Source organism: Vulpes vulpes, chromosome 3 (assembly GCF_048418805.1).
Source record: "Vulpes vulpes isolate BD-2025 chromosome 3, VulVul3, whole genome shotgun sequence".
NCBI lineage: Eukaryota > Metazoa > Chordata > Mammalia > Carnivora > Canidae > Vulpes > Vulpes vulpes.
Genome location: NC_132782.1, coordinates 137,095,262 through 137,117,797, shown reverse-complemented (window position 1 = coordinate 137,117,797; position 22,536 = coordinate 137,095,262). Strand labels below are relative to the sequence as shown.

Genomic DNA, 22,536 nt, shown 5'->3' with positions numbered 1-22,536 from the left:
TGCCCCTCAGCCCATTTTCACTCTCTCTCTCTAAAATAAATAGATAAATCTTTAAAAAGAAAAAGAAAAAAAAAGTGCTTCCCTGCCAAGACTCAGAGAGTAAATGCAAGCATTTATAAACATAAAAATGAGGTTAAGATGCTGGGTAGCCAAATAAAAAACAAAAACAAAATGCATGTCCAACACAGTCTCTCAGGATTATTATAGTTGGTGACTTCCTCCTCGAATTATTTTTTCTTAAGTTTCCATGACATTATATTCTTTTTCTCCTATCTCTTATGATCACTACTTCTCAGTCTCCTCTTCCTTCTTTACCTGACTTCTGAATGATGGCATTCATTCCTCACAGCTTGATACTGGACTTTCTTTCCATTGTTTACTTAATATTTGTGTTTTTCTTCATTTGTTCCCTAACTCTATTCACTGCTGCTCCTCTATCTGGCTATTTGTCCTGGGAATTTGACCTGCATGGACTGCATCACCTGGGTTCTCTTGTCTTCTCTTGACTTTCAGTTGGGGTTGGTCAATGGGATACACATCACTAGGATATTAGAGGAGAGAGGAATACTTCATTTATTTCTCCCATTCCTTCCTGGCTTTGGCATTCTGTCAGTGGCTAGGTTACTTTCAACTTTAGCTCCTGTGAGGTGTCCCTTTTCCAACAGCTCCAGCTCTCAACTGGACTCTCAACTTGACATTATTTCTTTCCTTTAACCTTTCAGGTCTAAGGGCAATAACCACTTCCTACTGTTGATAGTCTCTGGATTCCCCCAACATTCCATTTTGGCTGCCTGAACCCTGTCTATTTCAATAAAGATTGTCTTCAAAATTCAAAAGTAGAGTTTTTCATCTACTTTCTAACATGACTGATTAAGTACACTTTAATATGCTGATGACTCTCACATTTATATCTGACCTCCTCTCTGAGCTCTAGGCCAGAATATTTAATTGCCTACTTAACATCTTCACATGAATATTATAACTTGATCCATAAAATTTGGGTTTCCTTCAGTGTTTGCTTTTTTAGTGATGGGCACTATGATGCACCAAGTTAGAAACTTGCACAAGTTAAAAACTTGGAAGTTATCCTTGACATCCTTCTCCCTCCTGTCCCTCCCATAATCAAGTATCAAGTCCCATAAAAGCTACCTCCTAAATACTACTATACCCACCCACTTCTTTCCATTTGCACGTCACCAGTCTAGTCCAAACCATGAACATATGTAACCTGGAATACTGCAATAAATAGTCTTCTTATTAGTCTCTTGTATCTACTCTTGCTCCTTTCAATCCATTTTCTATAATGAAGCCAGAGGAAGTCCTTTAAAAACGTAAAATTGGATAGTGTCCCTCAATAGGTCCTACTATCTTCAATAATGCTCAACATCCTTAATATGTCTTTCAACATGCACCATGTTGGTTGAGCCACCATGTGGTTCCTGTATACCACAACAGTATCAAACTGTATTAGTTTACAGCTTGCTTTTTGTTTACATTAGTCACCTTTTGATGAATATTTGGGATGCTTCCATTTTGGGACTATACAAAGATAAGTGCTATGAATACGCATGGGCAAGTTTTGTGTGGACATATGTTTTCACTTCTCTTTGCTAAGAGTAGAAAGGTTAGGTCCTATGATAGGTGTTATTTTTAATGTTTTATGATACGGCCAATTCCAAAATTGACATCCTAATAGTATTAAGTGTTCTGATCCATGAACATAGTACATATCCCACTTATTTAGGTGTACTTTAATTTTTGTCAGAAATGCTTTATAGTTCTCAGCATACAGGTTTTCACTTTTGGTTAAATTATCTCATTTTGGCACTATCATAAGTATTGTTTTTTAAATGTCACTTTCTGAATGTTCATTGTTAGCATATAGAAATTCAATTCAAATTTGTGTATTGATCTAACATCCTGCAACTTTGCTAATTTTACTTATTTTTTTGTAGATTCTTAAAGATTTTCTATATAGATGATCATGTTATTTATGAATAAAGATAGTTTTATTTCTTCCATTTCTTTCTGGGTTGGTTTTATTTATTTTCATTACCCTGTGAGGGTAATAAGAAGCTTATTGCATTAATTAGAACCTCTAGTACAGTGTTGAGTGCGTCATTTAAATGTAAGAGAGCAATACAGATATCTGGAGGCACATGAGGCCTCAGAAGGCTTGTCTCACAAATGCCTACTTTGGAAATACTCTTTGGAGGAAATATTGAAATAATAATAGAAGCAAATTCTAGAGATTCTATAAAGGATATTGAAAGTAATAATGATCAGATAGCTTAATTAAGTTTACTACTCAAAAAAGATGCAATGGTAATAAAAAAGAAAGTAATGTATAAAAACTAAAAGTTGGGGGTGGCACAGTGGGTTAAGCGTCTGACTCTTGGTTTCTGCTCAGGTTGTGATCTCAAGATGTGAGATTGAGACTTATGACAGGCTCTGTGCTCAGTGCAGACTCTGCCTGGATTTTCTTTCATTCCATCTACCCCTCCCCACCATAATTTTTCTTTCCCTTTCTCTAAAATAAATAAATAACTAAAAAAAAACTTTATAAATTTAAAAAACTCCAGTAATAACTAACTAGAGAATAAAATAAAAAATAATACACAAGGCCTTTATTAAGGGGCAATACTGCATATTGATAAGAACAAAGAATATTGAGTTTGGCTGCTTTTATATCTCTGAGTCAATGAAAGTGACAATCTCTCAGTGCTTCAGAATGTATGTGAGTATGTATTTTTTTTTAAAATTGAAGCATAGTTGGCCTCAGTTTCTCCATGTACAAAATAAGGATCATAATTATGTATATCTTATAAGATTATAAAGATTAAATGAGTTAATATAGTTAAACACTTACTTTGGTACCTTGTACATACTTAGCATTATATAAATCTTTGCCATCTATATGGAGCTATTCTATTATAGCACAATAAAGATGATAAGAAAAAAAATTTCATCTCTTATATTGGATAACTACAATGATAAGATACGAATTTTCTTCTAATATATCTATAAATGCAAGGTAAAACCAATGACAATTCAAGCTTTCATTATGTTTTTAGAGAAACTTAGCAAATCTAATCTCAAATGTATGTAGTAGAAGTATAAAGAAGGGGGACTTTCCCTATTAAATATGAAGACACATCACAAAGTCATAGAATAAGAACTGTGTGATAATACAAACAGACCAAGGGACACCCAATTTTTTTCTGTAAAAGGGCCAGATAGTAAATATTTTAGATTTTGTGAGGCCATTGGTCTTTGTTGCACCCACTCAACTGTGCTTTGTGATGCAAAAGCAGCTATTTTTAAACAAATGACTGTGGCTATGTGCCCATACAACTAATTTATGGATACTGAAATTAAAGTTTCATGTCATTTTCACATGTGACAAAATCTTCGCTTTCTTTTTATTTTTTTCTACCATTAAAAATGTAAAAACCATTCTTAGTTCATGGGCCATACAAATATAGATCCATTTGGTTCATCAGGTGTAGTCTGCTGATACCCAGAATGGATGACTGATACAGACCATGTATAAACGAGAACTTAAATAGAGTTGGTTGGATGTTTTCTATTTGTGTTTTGAGATCCAGTCTCTGTCCTTCTCCACCCCACACCATGCTCCAGTGGGTTCCCTCACCATCTAGCTGTTGGTCAGTGACATACCAAGGGGAGGAAGATGGGAGAGAGCCTACTCTTGGTATAGGCAGAAAGGGAGTGTATTGTCATTAGTGAATTTTTAAAGGAATAATAAAACTTTTTGTTATCATCATCATATACTGGCAAGTCTACACAATGTCAGTGATAAAACAGTCCTTCCCATTAGTGCTACTATTATCACCCTTATTTAGTTGAGTTTGGCTAATGGGACATCCTGGCAGGGGGCTGGGGTCAGGAGGACACTGAAATCTCCAGCAGATTCAGGATGCTATGTAAGCTACCTTGCTATTTGCCCCTTGTGACTGAGCAATGATAATAGCCAATAATAACAGAGGGATCTGTGGCTGGTAGAGATGCTCTATGGGTCCTCTGATAACCTCTCCATAGCAAATCACAGCTTATATCTATAAGATTTTGAAGATAAGCCATGCCTTCCTTTGTGACATGTAATTTTCCATCTGGAAGGTGGTTCTGGGCTTGCTGTGGTTGAAACTGAATAACCAACCCTGAGACATCAAATGACTATGTTGCCCTGAACTGCCTATTATGAACTAGGTGATAGGTGATCCACTGAGTCATAGAATTGGATGTGCAGCAGCAGTATTCTCCTAAATGGAGATGACATATATTGAGACTGGGCCCTACCAGGTCCAGAAAGTGCAAACAAAATATGCAAGCAGCATGGGACGACTGAGTGGCTTACCGGTTGAGTGTCTGTCTTTGGCTCAGGGTGTGATCCTGGATTCCCGGGTTCGAGTCCCACATCGGGCTCCCTGCATGGAGCCTGCTTCTCCTCTGTCTCTCTGCCTCTCTCTCTCTCTCTCTCTCTCTCTGTGTGTGTCTGTCTCTCATGAATAAATAAATAAAATCTTAAAAAAAAATCCAAGCAGCCAATTAAGATTTCCATGATACCTGCTCAACTGTTCCTTAAGCCTAGAGAACTCCCTTGACCAGTTAATGGAGGAGGGAAAAGCTCAGACCTGATTTATAGATAGATCTGCGTTGAATGTCAACATCAGCTAGAAGTGAATGGCTGCTGCATTAAAGTCTGAAAAAGATCATTAAAGGGAAATCTTCCCAGTGGGCATAACCTGGGGCAAACCACGTACGGGGCAATCCATACATCCATGTCCAGCTATGTGCAACCAAACAGCCCTGGTTGATACTCCAGAGTCCTAACTGCAGTTTGGAATAGCTCCGAGTGTGCAAATAGTCTTGGCATCTAGTCTTTAGTCCCCTTCATGCTTGACCGTTTCATGTAGAACCAGAGACTCAATTTTATGCATAAGCCTTCACCCACACAGCCAATAAAAACAGTGTGGTAGATTCTAGGAATAGGGCTTAGAGTGGCATCAAATGAAATCAGTATCTTATTTATGTTGATTATTTTCTGTATTGTCTTTCTCTTTGCCATTAAATTACTGTCCTTTAAATATGATGTAACTATTGAAGAAGGGTCTAGAGTTGCTAGAAAATATCTATTATCTGGCTAGAAACTAGCAGCACATAATAGTCACTTGCCACATTGCTGTTTTTATGCATAAAAACAATTCATGTTTTGGTAATCTAAATCAATTTTCTTATTCCATGGAATTTTCATCCTTCATAGGGGGAACTCCACGTGTCACATATTGCCAGAAAAAAAGTAGTTTGTTACATAAACCATTAAATAAACTGATATAAAAAGTAATTGATAACTTTGACCGGTCACTAATGTCTGATGATTACCCAATACACTGAATTATCTGAAATTCTTATTAAACACATATGTACAGGACCCTGGTTTCTACTATCCATATCTGGAATGAATAGGGATTAGCAGTATTAGCCAGACAAGAAACGATTCCCTCTTCCTGGAAATTAAGTAAATCTGTTGGCTATTAGTAGTATTTACAATTGACTTTTTAAACCTTATGAACTACTAGGTACATCTACCTCCATACCACCTCCATGATCAAGCTTGTGTTCAGCAGCAAGAAATGTGATGTTTTGAAACGTGTTTTCCTTGTTTCAACTCTCAAAAGCTTATCCAAAGTAATAAGGTAAAATTCACTACAATATTTCCCAGTAAAACTTAATCCACAAAAATACAGACTCTCAGACCAATTCAATATGTTTTATTGTTATATTTTTAAAAATCCGCAACCCCATTTTAAGACTAGTACATGGTGAGTCTGGAGAGCAAAGTGAGAATGAGGGTCCAGTGCATAAACACTCTTAAACACTAAGATCTCAAATGAAAGAGAGTCTTCTTTCAAGCATACTGATGTTTATGGCAGACAGAAGTCTATAAAATATCTGCTTTAATTGAAAACATGAGACTGCTGTCAAAGTTTTCTAGATTTTAACCCGATGCGCTGATATTCTGACATATTGCCTCCAAAATAAATAAAAACCATGTTTAGACTCCTTAAAAATATTCATCTTTTCAGATAGAATCTGGCTGTATTACTTCTGAAATAACTAAACTATCTCATACTTTAATTAATTAATTTTTTTTCAAAGAGATATCTTATCATAGTAAAAGACAAACATTAGTTTGGGTTTGGGCTTAGGTACAGCACCAAGCTCCATTTAAATAAACATCTAGGATTGATTTAATATTTAAGAAAAGAAAAACAGGACCACAGGTAACCACATCCAAATAGCAGAAATGTAAAAGGGTAAATATTACAGGGTTCTTGAAAGTACGTGGTTTATTATTCCAATATTTCAAGTGAAGACACAACGTGAGATGAAAAATATCTGGATTATGAGGACTTTAGGGAAGGAAAAAGGAAAGGTGGCTAAATGAAGACAAAAATGGTTTTTAAAGTTCTGATCCAAATAAATAAGATAAGCACTTGCATAAAAACCAGAGAGAAGGGATCCCTGGGTGGCGCAGCGGTTTGGCGCCTGCCTTTGGCCCAGGGCGCGATCCTGGAGACCCGGGATCGAATCCCACGTCAGGCTCCCGGTGCATGGAGCCTGCTTCTCCCTCTGCCTATGTCTCTGCCTCTCTCTCTCTCTCTCTCTCTCTCTCGCTGTGTGACTATCATAAATAAATAAAAATTAAAAAAAAAAAAAAAAAACCAGAGAGAAGCTATATCATTGCATCACTACTAGATGAATACACAGAAGATATTCACACAATTTTAAGAAAATACTGAGGCTGTAAAAGTAAAGGGAAAATGAATTTTGGCCGGATTTCCATTGAGTGATTGCCAAGCCTTAAATGTTCCAAAGGTGGCTTAGGATGTTTGATGAACTTAAGACACAGCCAGGTGGTGTTGTCCCTAAAAATTTGCTTCTTATTTATAAGCTTTTATTTGTGCACAAATGACATGTATTATTTATAATATGGGTTTTTTGATACAAAATATCCCAGAGAATGTACTCATTGACATTCCCTGAAGATCATAAACACAATTCCAAAACAACTATTAAAACAGTGGTTGGCTAATCTGAGTCAATATCAAAACTAAGAAAGCCAAAATATGTGTGGTCTAGTAAACAGATGATTATAAATAAGACAGGAAAAGTAAAGAGAGATTCATTCTACTCACAGGAAGTCCCTGGTTTCCTGGTAGCCCAGCTTTTCCAGAGTTTCCTGAAAGGCCAACAGCTCCATGGTATCCTTGAATGCCTTTTGGCCCGGGTAGGCCAGGAGGACCCTGGTAATCAAAAATTACATAGATTATAGAGAGACGCTGTACAAATGTTTAAATGACAAATACCTTTATATTTGGGAAAGGGATGTTTACATTTTTAATACTATGTCCCAGGAGAAATTTTCCTGTTTCCTTTTTGGATTCAGGTAACTGTCTTTAAAAGTTCCCTAAACAGAAGTGCTGAGCTAACTAAAATGTAAACTTTTCAGCGACAGTATAATTCTCTGCTATCTTTCACTGTGCTGGCCTCTGCTCTATCCAGTTCGGGAGAAAAGTCAGCTATATGTACCTGTCAGCTTAGGATACAGCTATCCTTCACCATCTTGCAAAACCTCATGTCCTACTATTTTCTCAAGAAACAAATTATGGTTCTCTTTGTTGCCTCATTGAACTAGATAATTATATGAGTGCTTAAAGGTCTGAACATTTTGTTTCTACTCTTGAGCAAGTGGATTTTATCTGTATGAATCTCTGATCTGAATGTGCTTATAATAATTTATGTTCATGTTCTCTTCTTTTTTTGAACCAACCCAGGCTACCCAAAGTAGGCATCTAGCCCTTGGCTACAGAAGACCAGCAGGAAGTAAGGCTCTGCTAATAAGCCAGTCAACACATATTTGCTTGGCTAGAGAAACTGATGGGGAAGGTAAAATTAATCTTTGTTCTGTGATGAAATGATTTAAAACATTTTCTTCTAAGACATTCTGTTCTATTTGCCAGGAAACCGAGAGGCTGTGTCCTTCAATTACAATCCAGCTCCTGCTTTTTATTCATGCTTGAGGATCTCTAACCCTTGTCACCAATCATTCAGTCATATGCCATGTGCTCTGTTTTCAGTGGTTCATAATCAGAGAGTAGCATGAGTCCACAGAGAGAGCTCCATAACACCGGAAACCAGCAGCCTTCAATTGCAGAGACTTATATTTAAACAGCGCAAGCTTGGTTTTGAACTAATGGTCATATTTTGTTCCCTCTGTGTTCCAGCTTGAGCTTAAGTTTTTTTTTTTTTTGAAGACAAGCTGATTTATCCAACACTTGTCATAATTGGCTCCAAACTCTCTGCTTGCTGAAGCTGCCAATTCTATTTAGAAAAACAAGAAAGATGAAAAGGGCCTGTTACTTACAGGAATCCCAGGTTTTCCAGAAGGACCAGGAGCTCCTTTTTTCCCCTTAGGACCCTAAAAATGTGAAGCACAATTGTCACTAAATGGTAATAACGTTAACTAAGCTGAAGGCATAGAAAATATAGAAAAGAACCCTGAAAAAAAAAAAAAAAAAGAACCCTGAGACCAGGATAATGAACCAGTCCTGCCACTTGCTGGCTGTACATCACTGAGATTGCCATTTAACTTTCCAGGGAGCTATTTTCTTTATCTGAAAATGAGAGAATTTGACCAGATAATTCATGAATTTCCATCTAGCTCCAAATTAAATCTTAGCTCTAAAAGGGAACTAAATATTATATAATAAATGTCCACGTTTTCAGACTGGACCTTTGTCTTCCTATTGAAAGTGGCTAAGTGCTTTACTAATTTCATAAACATTTATTGGCTATTTTGTATCAAGTGCTCTATTATGTGCTGGCAATGCAAAGTCAAAGTTACTGATCTGAAGTCACAGTGCGGTAAGGGACATGAACCGATAGCCTAAAATGTGCTTATCTGGAAGCATGGAGAAGAACATACTTGTGAATAAAAGAAAAGATATTTATTTCCCACGGAACTCTTTGTTTTTCCATGTGTGAGAGGTTTTAAATCATAATTGATTCAGCAGTAACTGGTCTGCCAGGATAGTTAGGAACTTTGCCCTTGTGAATCATGCCATTATCCTGATGATATCCTAAAATTATTTTAAAAAGAAAAATGTGGAAAAGAGTGACCTAGTTCACAAATCAGAAAAAGCATATTGTCATTACCAGACACATTTCTCAGAAGTCATCGAAAGTCTCACAAACAGAATAATTCCACCAAAATGGGATGTTGTTATTAAAATTTGAAGATAAATTATGCCAAAGATTCAAGTTGACAACAATAACAAAATAAATAATTTTATAACATATTATACCCACTGAAAATGATCTTAACATTTTAAGAAGAAATAATATATTCAGTCATTAGAAAAAAGGACATTTTCTGTAAGAGATTAGAAATCCAACTTTGTTAGAATTTGATAATGGGGATAATATGGAATAAGAGTTTTACCTCCAGCTTGGAAAACTATTTTACTTGCCTTAAAAAATCACTAATGTAAAGTCCTTCTAAAAGTAAGGAAACCAGGAAATGAAACAGTAGATGATATGACTTTAGTTGAAGAAGATGCAATTCCTGGAATAATATCTCTAAAAATAAATATACCTTTAGAACAAAATAAAGAAGTAAAATAAATAAGATTTTAATATTAAAAATTGATTTCACTTATCTCTAATAGCATTAATTAAATAGTATATGAACTGTGATAATATCAAATATGTAACCAGAATGTTTTTTTTTCCTTTACAGTATTTGTTTTTATGTAAAGTGCTAATCTGTTCTAGATTTTAGATTTTCAAAATAGGTGTTTCCTTAGCTTATGAATTTCAAATAGTCTTCTGAAACTCATGGTGGGGTAATAATTGGAGAAGGATATAATATTTTGAGAAGAATATATTTTTAAATACAAAAGCCTGATTTTTAAATATTTAAAGTCAAAACAAGATGACAACAATTGGACAAGATCCACCTGGCCACTAATGGTCTCCACAGTGAATAATTCATGGTCAATGATTATTCTTGTAGAATTATGACTGTGTTTATATCTGATTGTCAAAAACCAAGGTCACAAAGGATTCAAGTCATATAATTTGCCCTAAAGAACAGATTTAGAATTATAATAGTATAAGAGAAAATTTTTCCTATTTGAGGAGATATAAAGATCTTTAAGTTGGAGAAAGGTAAGAAGAGAAGTAGAAGAGAAGCAAGATTGTTCGACACTAACAGGAATCTCTGAGAAGGGCCCTTTACACCTCACTCTGCCCTCAAGTCCTGGGGTGGGTAGAAGCAATAATGCCCTCAGATAAGTGAGGGGATTTGGGAGACTGAAGTCTTCATTTAGAAGTCCACATAAACTGCACTGAGTGTCAGCAGTAGAGTAGAAATTTCTACATGAGATGTCTAGGTCTGTGGGCTTGAGAAAGTCTGAGTCTCCCAAGCACAGGGCATGGTATAGGGATTAGCAGAATGTATTTCCACATGGCCAAGAACAGAAGCATATAGCCCTTAAGGGCCCATATAAGGAGACTTTGTGCCTTTTCTGTACTCAGAAAAATGGCTGTACATTCCAGCATGAATTAAAGAACTTCTGCAAGGAAGGCCAAGGTAGATGTCAACATAGTGGGATGATGGCAGCTGGGAATCTAAATGGATGATGTGCATTTCGGTGTATACTAGTGTAAATAGATGACTAAAGACCAAACTCACATCCCATTCCTCTTCCTACCACTGCCACCCAGAATATATCTGCAAAACTGACAAGAAAGTGAATAGGGAAAACTCTAAATCAAATGTAGGATATTTGTGTGGATGGAATTAAAGGCACTCAGTTGATTAGATTTCCACCAATTAGATTTCTATCACGAAGCAGAATGGGCACATGTGCACTCAGGACAGATGTTAAGTTCCATTATAAAGCATATAAAAAACAAAGTCATATTTTTAGTATACCTGAGTTTATGTCTTCTGGTTCAGACATACTACACATGTAAATAAGGGTTTTACTCCAAATGTTCATATAATGAAATAAAAACAGAGATTCACAAATCATCACAGATTGATTACATTTTGGGATGCCTATTATGTTGGGGATTGTTTCAGAAAAGTTAAATGTTGTGTCATGAAATCTACATGCATGGGTTTATTATCATGAAAATTAGAAAGTTATTCAGACTTGGATGGGCGTCAGGAAGCAGCTCCCAATAGAATAACACAAAACGGAAAGTATGACTATAAAAATTACTTTCAAAGTATATTTTGCTACTTGTAATAGGACAATTGTGGCAAAATCTGTCTACTGAAGACAAAAAGTGCTTAGCAAATAATAAAAATATAGTCTCTGCTGTTTTGAGATGTTCAATTCAGGAAAGATTTCCTTATTACAATTATTGTCATCATACTAAAAGGAAGTAGGTCAGTTAGGAAAAAAACAGTCTTACAATGGAGATTTTAGATGTATTAAGATCATCAAAGTGTAGAACATTGATTCTTTAAAAAATTTTACGTTAAAAAAAATCTCAAAATGGAATTGTTGGCTTAAAACTAAATTAAGAGCCAAACATTACTAAACATTAGTCCTATGTAGAGGTATTCTATTCAATATTCTATTTCAAAGGTATTCTATTCCAAATTACAGATTTGGGCCAAAGACAAAGAAAAAAAATTGTCATATAAGGTGTTGGTTCATGATTTGGTTGCTATCATAAGAATGAAAAGAAGTTACTCCTTAACCAATACCAGAATTCAAGTATAGTAAAGTTAGAACTATTCTAATGCTACTTTCAAACTTAATTTATTCATATTATTTTATTTAAATATTAAGTACCCCATAAATCAACAAACAGACTTTTCTGTTTTCATAATTGGAAAGGCAAATGAATTTTACATGTAGTCTTTAGAGTGAGCATAAAATTGTGCTTTCTCTTTTGTCTGGCTATCTTTGAAAAAGAATGCTCCCTTTGAAATTAGATCAATTTAAAACAGCTTTCCAGTCATCGGGATGATACCAGTTCACAGGCTCCTAGGGAAGGTAGTCTAATTCATTTTTTAAAACTTTATTTAATTATTTAATTAATTAATTATTTACTTACTTATTTATTTTTAATTCTTTTGATAATGGACATTTAACAATGTGTCATTATAGTCCAAACTCTTGTTTGTTTTTATTTAAATAAAGCTGAAAGACAGTCATCTCAACACTTAGCTAGTTCTAACTTTGTTAGGATAGCTTTACAATATAAACAGATTTAGAGTTAGGCAATAATTACTCTTTCCTCCTTTTTTTAACCAAGAAATTTCAATTCACTAAAATCTGGAATTTTGTTTTGGAAGAAAAATAAGATTTTTGGCTTGAGTCTTAGTCTTTGAAAGCCATTATAGGACAGTTCACTACTTTTGAATTACAAAAATCTTTTTGAAAATGTAGTGGTTGTGCAATTGGCTTTGACTTGCTCTTTTTCTGTATAGATTCCCACTGTCTCATATATGAGAGCCCAATGATTAAGTTAGTTGGTTAAGTAAGATTAATCATATTTTACTTATTTATAAAAGATTTCAAAGTAATAGAGGCTTTTGTATAATATTAGGAGTCAGGAAATTTCTAGTGTTGGTTCTGTTGTAAACTAATTCTGGATCTTAGGTAACTCAATCTCTCTGACACTTAAATTTCTTCATCTGAAAAATGAGAGGATAGTCCAGATGATTTTACAGGGCCATTTGCAAACCTAAAAAACAAATTTAAAGCTTTGCAAAAACAAGATGACAACAATTGGACAAGATCCACCTGGCCACTAAAGGTATCCCTAGTGAATAATTCATGGTCAATGATTATTCTTGTAGCAATTATGACTGTTTAAAATTCTAAGAGGGTTTTTAATGTAACCGTGAACTTTTTGCCAGTATTGCCCAAGGCAGGATAGAATGAATTCCCTTCGATTATACAGTATTTAAGCCATAGCTTCTCAGTATCTTTTGACTCTAATACCTAGGGATAGTTGACCACATCAGCTGGAAACATAGTTGTCTAGTAAGAATATTTGAATTTCATTGGCATAATTTTAATAGATACTAATAAATATTAAAAAAATTTCTTCTTCCTGACATATGCCAAAAAAGAAAAAGAAAATACTGAGAATATGAAAGTACTAATTCTAAGAGCTTAGAAATTTTAGGATCAAGCCTTGGGAGCGCATGTGCATCCTTAGGCACTTAATCCAAATATAAGGAAGTCACATGAAAGCAGTAGTAGTGTTCTAGGTTCATAGCTTTTTCCACGATTTTTTCTAATTTGGGTACTAAAAGTTGTAAATAAGTGGGGCAATTACCTTCTCTCTCTTCATTTATTCTTGTTAAGGCTTGCCTTCAATGGTATATTTTAATTTTTTTAATGTACTAGTTCTTATTTATTAAGGAACTGACAAGGAGTTAGTAGGTAGATGTCAAGACTATTCAAAATGGCTTTAGGTGAGTGAGCACCTATGTAATATCAGATTCGACCCAATTTTACTATTTATTCCTACATGTGGTAAACACAAAGTATGGGTGAAGACTGCTTAACGACTTTGGAGAAATATGGTCTTAATTTGATTATTTTTTATCAATTTTCACCTAATTTATTATTAAAATACAGTACATTTTCTTAAGAATTTAATTTAAAATTGATAGTATATGAAATCAGAATGCTATGAAAAGTAGGGTAGCAATGAACTGACAGTACAGATTACACAGCAAATTATAAGGCAACTACCTCCAATAAGGCAGAGTTAACATTGAGCAATGCACAGGAAAAGAGATGTCTAAATTCAATAAGCTGATGTGTTTTTAGTTTATTTGATAACAGATAATTGGCTTGTCTTACAGACAAAAAGATTTTAAACCAAGCATGAATCTTTGTCACGTAGTCAAACTATTTCTACCCCTACTCTTACTACAACTATATAGGTTTGACCAAGAGGTTTTCACTTTTCAATGCTGGTTTTAAGCTTATTGATATTTTTGCTTAAAACCGCAAAGAGAGACCATTCATTCTGGATAGCTTTGGGCAATTTTCACAAAGCCAGAGAAGCCTGATGATAAGGGGAAATTTGGATGGCAGTCAAAACACATGAAATAATCAATAATCTGGTTTTTGCACACTTAGTGACAAACACTCTGATTAGAGGCCTACAGTGATCCTTGCTCTGGAAGGGTGAATGATCATTTAAATCACAATGAACAGGGGATCCCTGGGTGGCGCAGCAGTTTAGTGCCTGCCTTTGGCCCAGGGTGCGATCCTGGAGACCCGGGATCGAGTCCTACGTTGGGCTCCCAGTGCATGGAGCCTGCTTCTCCCTCTGCCTATGTCTCTGCCTCTCTCTCTCTCTCTCTCTCTCTCTGTGACTATCATAAATAAATACAAAAAAAAAAAAAAAATTAAATCACAATGAACAGTAGCTCCTATGCCCCTGCTTTCTAAAACCAACATTAAGTTTCAAATTGTCTCAAATAATTTCAACTTACTTCAGATCCTCTCTCTCCTTTTAGTCCTTGCTCACCTTGGTCACCTGGCTCACCCTTTAATAGGAAACCAGACAGAAATCATGTATGAAGCAGAGACCAAATAAGATACATCAACATTAATTTTTTTCAATGCCAGAATTATAAAGAATATTTTCAAAACATACTGGGGGCCCTTGTTGTCCAGTAGCACCTCTTGGTCCTGGCAAACCCACATGACCCTAGGAAGAGAAAAGATTAATTATTTAGTAAATAGAGACATGTAACTTAGAAAATAAGGTGATATTGGTTAAAATAGCAGTAAAATGTTATAAAACACAATTTATATAACAGAAATTATGATTCTTTCTTGGAAATGCTGTGGAATATAATAGCCACTGGATATTATGATAACTGAGAAGAGTATAAAGTTTGTTTCATTTTGCACATAGATTAATGTAGTGGGGTAAATCATGGCCCACCAAAAGATTTCTATTTCCTAATTCCCAGAACCTGTGAATATGACCTCGTTTGGAAAAAAAAAAGGTCTTTGCAGATATCATTAAGTTAATGATCTTAAAAAGAGATGATCCTGAATTGTCTACAACAAGTACCCATATAAGAGAAAGCTAGACACAAGCAACCAAGGAGAGGGCCAGAGGCAGACACTGGAGTGATGTAGCCACAGCAGTTAGAAAAGGAAAGCAAGGATTCTCCCCTAGAGCCTGTGGAAGGGAGCACAGTCTGCTAACATCTCCATATCAGATTCCGGGTATCTAAAACTGCGAGAGAATAAATTTCTGTTGTTTTAAACCACTTGGTTTACAGTGATTTTGGTCAGGAAACTAGTATAGTAAATAACCAAAGAAAAAGGGCTTGAGAACAAATTTCTTTTTTCAACCTATTTCCACTGTGGAAGTGAATTATGTATGGTCTCCATTTTTACAAACTAAGTTTATACCATTTGGATAGATTTATTGAGTTGAAAACTGGGAGTTTTTACTGTATATAATGCCAAGACACATCAAATGACTTTAATATTCAGCAATCTGTCATCAGGCTAGTCCTCCTCAGAAGGAATGCTGACCTACCACATTTCCCTTTTCAAGTGTGTAAATAGAAACTAGCAACAACCCAAGGGCATGTCAGAGTATGCATGAAGAATTCTGCATGCAATCTCTTTTATCCCCTTTCCTAGTGTCCTCTTTGCTTCAGATTTCTTTCTTCCTGCTCTCTGTATATTACAAAAAGAATGCCATAGGCCCATTTCCTTTTTTCTGGACTAGAAGAAGAATTGCCTACATAGGCTAATGATATTTATCTCACAGAAAGATCAGTTGAAGCCTTCTTTGTTTGCATTCTTTGAGGCAAATATTTATGGTTTTAAGATCCAGCTAATTGATTTTAAAAAAAGAATCCTGTTTAAGAGAGTGAACAGCGGCAAAAGAGAAAGTCTAGTTTGGAAAGCTTTCTATAGAATATGGTCACAACTAAAGAGAATACCAGTTACCACACATGTCCTTACCAGAAAAACATGAGCAGAGTCAGCAATAACAGAATCAGGTCAATGAAGATAAAGTTTGGTACAAGTAAATACGATGATTATAAGTCATTTATTAAGCAGAACTCAGGAGAGAAATGATTGGTGAAGAGCTGGAGTTAGAGAGTGCAGTGAGACTGAGCATTTGAGCAAACTCAAAACCATGAATGGCCAATTGTGACTTAGTTACCATATTGGTCTGTAGTTTAGAGACCTTTTTATTTTTTTAAAGATTTTATTTATTTATTCATGAGAGAGAGAGAGAGAGAGAGAGACAGAGACAGAGACACAGACACAGACAGAGGGAGAACAGACTCCATGCAGGGAGCCCAATGTGGGACTCCATCCCAGGACTCTAGAATCATGCCCTGGGCTGAAGGGGGTGCTAAACTGCTGAGCCCCCCGGGCTGCCATAGAGACCTTTTTAGAATGATCACAGAATAGCCAACTATTTCTCTTAGGCCTTTTTCTGCAGTGTTGAAAATTAAATATGCTGTAATAAATATTATTATAAAGTAATGTAGGCAAGGTTATGGGAAGTGATTGACTTTGCCTAGTGATATTTTTTTTTTTAATTAATTTTTATTGGTGTTCAATTTACCAACATACAGAAAAACACCCAGTGCTCATCCCGTCAAGTGTCCACCTCAGTGCCCGTCACCCATTCCCCTCCAACACCCGCCCTGCTCCCCCCTTCCACCACCCCTAGTTCGTTTCCCCGAGTTAGGAGTCTTTATGTTCTGTCTCCCTTCCTGATATTTCCCAACATTTCTTCTCCCTTCCTTTATATTCCCTTTCACTATTATTTATATTCCCCAAATGAATGAGAACATACACTGCTTGTCCTTCTCCGATTGACTTATTTCACTCAGCATAATACCCTCCAGTTCCATCCACGTTGAAGCAAATGGTGGGTATTTGTCGTTTCTAATCGCTGAGTAATATTCCATTGTATACATAAACCACATCTTCTTTATCCATTCATCTTTCGATGGACACCGAGGCTCCTTCCACAGTTTGGCTATTGTGGCCATTGCTGATAGAAACATCGGGGTGCAGGTGTCCCGACGTTTCGTTGCATCTGAAACTTTGGGGTAAATCCCCAACAGTGCAATTGCTGGGTCGTAGGGCAGGTCTATTTTTAACTCTTTGAGGAACCTCCACACAGTTTTCCAGAGTGGCTGCACCAGTTCACATTCCCACCAACAGTGTAAGAGGGTTCCCTTTTCTCCGCATCCTCTCCAACATTTGTTGTTTCCTGCCTTGTTAATTTTCCCCATTCTCACTGGTGTGAGGTGGTATCTCATTGTGGTTTTGATTTGTATTTCCCTGATGGCAAGTGATGCAGAGCATTTTCTCATGTGCATGTTGGCCATGTCCATGTCTTCCTCTGTGAGATTTCTCTTCATGTCTTTTGCCCATTTCATGATTGGATTGTTTGTTTCTTTGGTGTTGAGTTTAATAAGTTCTTTATAGATTTTGGAAACTAGCCCTTTATCTGATATGTCGTTTGCAAATATCTTCTCCCATTCTGTAGGTTGTCTTTTAGTTTTTTTGACTGTATCCTTTGCTGTGCAAAAGCTTCTTATCTTGATGAAGTCCCAATAGTTCATTTTTGCTTTTGTTTCTTTTGCCTTTGTGGATGTATCTTGCAAGAAGTTACTGTGGCCGAGTTCAAAAAGGGTGTTGCCTGTGTTCTCCTCTAGGATTTTGATGGACTCTTGTCTCACATTTAGATCTCTCATCCATTTTGAGTTTATCTTTGTGTATGGTGAAAGAGAGTGGTCCAGTTTCATTCTTCTGCATGTGGATGTCCAATTTTCCCAACACCATTTATTGAAGAGACTGTCTTTCTTCCAATGGATAGTCTTTCCTCCTTTATCGAATATTAGATGACCATACATTTCAGGGTCCACTTCTGGGTTCTCTATTCTGTTCCATTGATCTATGTGTCTATTTTTGTGCCAGTACCACACTGTCTTGATGACCACAGCTTTGTAGTACAACCTGAAATCTGGCATTGTGATGCCCCCAGCTATGGTTTTCTTTTTTAAAATTCCCCTGGCTATTCGGGGTCTTTTCTGATTCCACACAAATCTTAAAATAATTTGTTCTAACTCTCTGAAGAAAGTCCATGGTATTTTGATAGGGATTGCATTAAACGTGTAAATTGCCCTGGGTAACATTGACATTTTTACAATATTAATTCTGCCAATCCATGAGCATGGAATATTTTTCCATCTCTTTGTGTCTTCCTCAATTTCTTTCAGAAGTGTTCTATAGTTTTTAGGGTATAGATCCTTCACCTCCTTGGTAAGGTTTATTCCTAGGTATCTTATGCTTTTGGGTGCAATTGTAAATGGGATTGACTCCTTAATTTCTCTTTCTTCAGTCTCATTGTTAGTGTATAGAAATGCCATTGATTTCTGGGCATTGATTTTGTATCCTGCCACGCTACCAAATTGCTGTATGAGTTCTAGCAATCTTGGGGTGGAGGCTTTTGGGTTTTCTATGTAGAGTATCATGTCATCGGCGAAGAGGGAGAGTTTGACTTCTTCTTTGCCAATTTGAATGCCTTTAATGTCTTTTTGTTGTCTGATTGCTGAGGCGAGGACTTCCAGAACTATGTTGAACAGCAGTGGTGAGAGTGGACATCCCTGTCTTGTTCCTGATCTTAGGGGAAAGGCTCCCAGTGCTTCCCCATTGAGAATGATATTTGCTGTGGGCTTTTCGTAAATTTGCCTAGTGATATTAGTGGTGGGATGCGCTAAATGGCCAATAGGAGCTAGATGGCCAAGGATTTTATAAGGGAAGTGATGATATGCTGAATTTTGAAGGATGAGTGTTCCAGGTAGCAAAGTAAAAAGACCTTCTGATAAAGGAGATAGCATGGAGGAATAAGTGGAGATTAGTTTGACAGAACATGTTACATGGGGAATGGGTTTGAGAGGCCTACAAATGGGGATAGGGAGTCTAGTTAGGAAGTTATTAAAGTAATTCAGACAAAAATGATGAAACTGAACTAAAGTAGGGCAAAGTGGCTAGGTTCCAGAGCTATCTGAGGTAAAAAGAAGTGGTAAAATGAATTTAAGAGATGAGAGGAAAGCCCAAGGAGAGGAGGAAAAGGATGAGAGAGAAAAAGAGACAGAAACAGAGGGAGAGCAATAGACAGAGAGGGAAACAGACTGAGACAGAGAAAGAAAGAGAGGGATGATTCATTTATTGGCTTGAACATCTTAATGTCTGATGGTAGCATTCACTGAATTGAGGATGTAGAAAGAAGAGGATCAAATTTGAGGAGGATGATGAAACTGTGGTATAGGACATACTGAGGTAGAGATGCCTGTGATGATATCCCATAGCAATCTGGATATGCATGTCTGATGCTAAGGAATGATGGCTAACTGAGGATTTAAATGTTATTTTGTTGTGCACAAAGATGCTATGGACTTTGCCAAACCAAATCAAAATGGAGTTTGAGCTAGAACATAATTTATCCAATGTATTTCTAGGACTTCATCTCACATAAGTTGAGTCTGACTTAATCTTAGGTATGTGTATGTTTCTGCCCATGGTTTTAAAAAGCAGGTGTTGACAGTATAATATGCTTATTCTCATTAAGTCCTCTGGCTTTCTCATGCCTCAAATGAATTTAGCTTGACCTATGGGATGTATAGCTTTCTGGATGACAGCTATAATTTACTATATCTTTTTTTATACTGATTAAACGTTCTTTTTTTTTTTTTTTTAATTTTTTTTATATTTTTTTTAATTTTTTTTTTTTTATTTATGATAGTCACAGAGAGAGAGAGAGAGAGGCAGAGACACAGGCAGAGGGAGAAGCAGGCTCCATGCACCCACCGGGAGCCCGATGTGGGATTCGATCCTGGGTCTCCAGGATCACGCCCTGGGCCAAAGGCAGGCGCCAAACCGCTGCGCCACCCAGGGATCCCTGATTAAACGTTCTTATTCTGTATATCTTCTACATGTGTTTTACACAGAAGTGGGGACTGTACCTTGAGGGGGTGTCCAGTATTAAATTCATGATACCTAGTTCTGCTCCTGGTCCACGGCAGACATCCAAATATATGATGAGTGACCAGAGATTTTATTATGCATAAGACATAAGATCTGTCATATATAAAGATGCTTAATGAGTGTTTACTGATGACAATGAGCAAGACACATGACTTCTGTAATTCTCAGTTTCTTTAAAAGGAAAAAAGAACAAAGCATGGTGAAAAAGATTTTTAAAAATTTCTAGTAGTTGATAAATGAATGGAAGTAAAAATTTGCACTAGCCATTCCATTTTTTTTAAAATTATTTATTTATTTATTTGAGAGAGAGAGGGGGAAAGAAAGAGTGTACACCTGCACACGAGTGGGGAGAGGGGCAGAGGAAGAGAATCCTTAAGCAGACTCCCTGTTGAGTACAGAGCCCAATGTAGGGCTTGATCTCAAGACCCTAAGATCATGATCTGAGCTGAAACCAAGAGTGGGACACTAAACTGACTGAGCCACCCAGGAGCCCCTTATTCCATTTTTTAATCCAATAGGATAATCATGAGTTCATGACTCTAATAAGAGAATTTGTAAATATAAAAATATTTTTAAAAAGTTGGTGATTATTCAGCCACAAAAGGCACAAAGTACTAATAATTCTACAACATGATGAACTTTGAAAACATTGTGTTAAATGAAATGAGCCAGACACAAAAAGCTATATATTTTATGATTCCATTTATATGAAATGTCCAGAATAATCAATAGAGACATAAAACCAAGTAATGATTGCCAAAGGCTAAGAGAAATATAGAGTGAGTGCTTAATGGGTAGGTGCTTCCTCTTTGGGGTGATGAAAATGTTCTGGAACTATGTAGTGTGTGATGGCTGCAAAATATTGAGAATGTCCTAAAATTCTCTTAATTGTATACTTTAAAATGGTTAAAATGAGCATGCCAGGTGGCTCAGTCAGTCAAGTGTTTGCCTTTGACTCAGGTCATGATCTTAGGGTCATGAGATGGAGCTCCAGGTTAGGTTCCCTGCTCAGTAGAGAGTCTGTTTCTCCCTCTCTCTGCCCCTCCCCCCTGCTCATGCACACACATGCCCCCTTGGCTCAAATAAATAAAATCTTAAAAAAATAAAATGGTTAACATGGTAAATTTTTTTTTTTAACATGGTAAATTTTATGTGTATTTTAACCTAATAAAAAGAAGGCTTGGTGATAATGCTAACCACCAGTTTCCTAGAGTGAAAGGATATGTACATTTTAAAACTATCGAAAAGCAAACATTTAAAAATTTCATCTGAGGCTATAACAGAATAATCTAACTCTAAAGCAAGCATCATTTCCCAGTATGAATCAAACTTGTGTTTGGGAAAACTTGGAAGGGGACAAGTGAGGATATTTCATGGCTTTCAGATATCTAAGCAATAAAATTATTGTGGCTGTCTGGCTTAAGATGGCTTGTTTAGAATAAAACCAGCAGCAAATGATAAAAATGACCTCTAAAATCTAAGAACATAGGATAGAATAAGACAGAAGGGAAGATGTGGGTCAAACTAATTCATGAAATATCCACAACTGAAAACTTCACCAGTATTTGTGGAATGAGGAAGGAGAAATAGATCCCACAGTGGGCCTATGAAGAAATTCTCTGATGAAGGATTTCTGAGTAAGGCGTGTCTATAAAGAATAAGGCAGGCAGAGTTTTTCTTCTCCTAGCCAGATGAAGAGATTCTTTTCTTCTTTCAAAAGAATAGTTACCTGTTTGTTTGGCAGTAAATTTGCTGGTTTAGCTACCAAATGTTTTGTAGATGTAGAGACCAAAAGAAGATATTGCAAGAATCCAATTTTCCTGAGAATGTGTGAAGGTATGCACAGCAAAAACTAAGAAGTTTAAGATGCTTCTCAAATTATTCTGGAAGCAGTGGGTTGGCTTCTCAATCCAAAGGAAACCTAATTTTGAATAAATACAGTGGATTCCCTGGATTTAGAAACACATATAGACACAAATGTTATATAAATTTGAAACGGAATATATATATGATGTTTTAAAATGTTTCTCTAAAAATAGAAGAAATGCAAGATGACCACCACAACTATTACAATCGTTTAGAGCTACCTTCAACATTTGTTTCAAGGAGAATTTTAGGGAGTAAAAGCTGATTTTTCAGATTTCAGACTTGAAAAAATCAATTTATTAATGATAATTATCTACCTACCAGCTTATTTATTCAATCTAGCTATTTAAATCTTCATTTCAGATATGATTACTGAAATTTCATGGGAGGAATATATTGGATCAAATAACCAATCAATTCATTATTAAATATGAATTATGTTTATATGTATATTGTATACTATTATGTACAAAGCTCAGAACAAACATTGTAGAAGAAAGAGAGAAATCATATTCAAATTGGAGAGCTGAGATACTTCTGCACATTA

The 22,536-nt window shown here is 36.0% G+C and overlaps 1 protein-coding gene across 13 annotated transcripts in view; it reads right to left on the bottom strand.

Moving 5' to 3' along the window:
- The window catches only part of COL24A1 (collagen type XXIV alpha 1 chain), a 387,560-nt gene that overhangs the window by 57,871 nt on the left and 307,153 nt on the right, over nt 1-22,536 (bottom strand). For all 13 annotated transcript variants that reach the window (XM_072754694.1, XM_072754691.1, XM_072754695.1 and 10 more), the window contains 4 exons: nt 14,734-14,787; nt 14,570-14,623; nt 8,450-8,503; nt 7,221-7,328 (listed from right to left, as the gene is read on the bottom strand). In XM_072754694.1, coding sequence (XP_072610795.1) covers nt 7,221-7,328; nt 8,450-8,503; nt 14,570-14,623; nt 14,734-14,787 — 270 coding nt within the window. The remainder of the gene's footprint in view (nt 1-7,220; nt 7,329-8,449; nt 8,504-14,569; nt 14,624-14,733; nt 14,788-22,536) is intronic.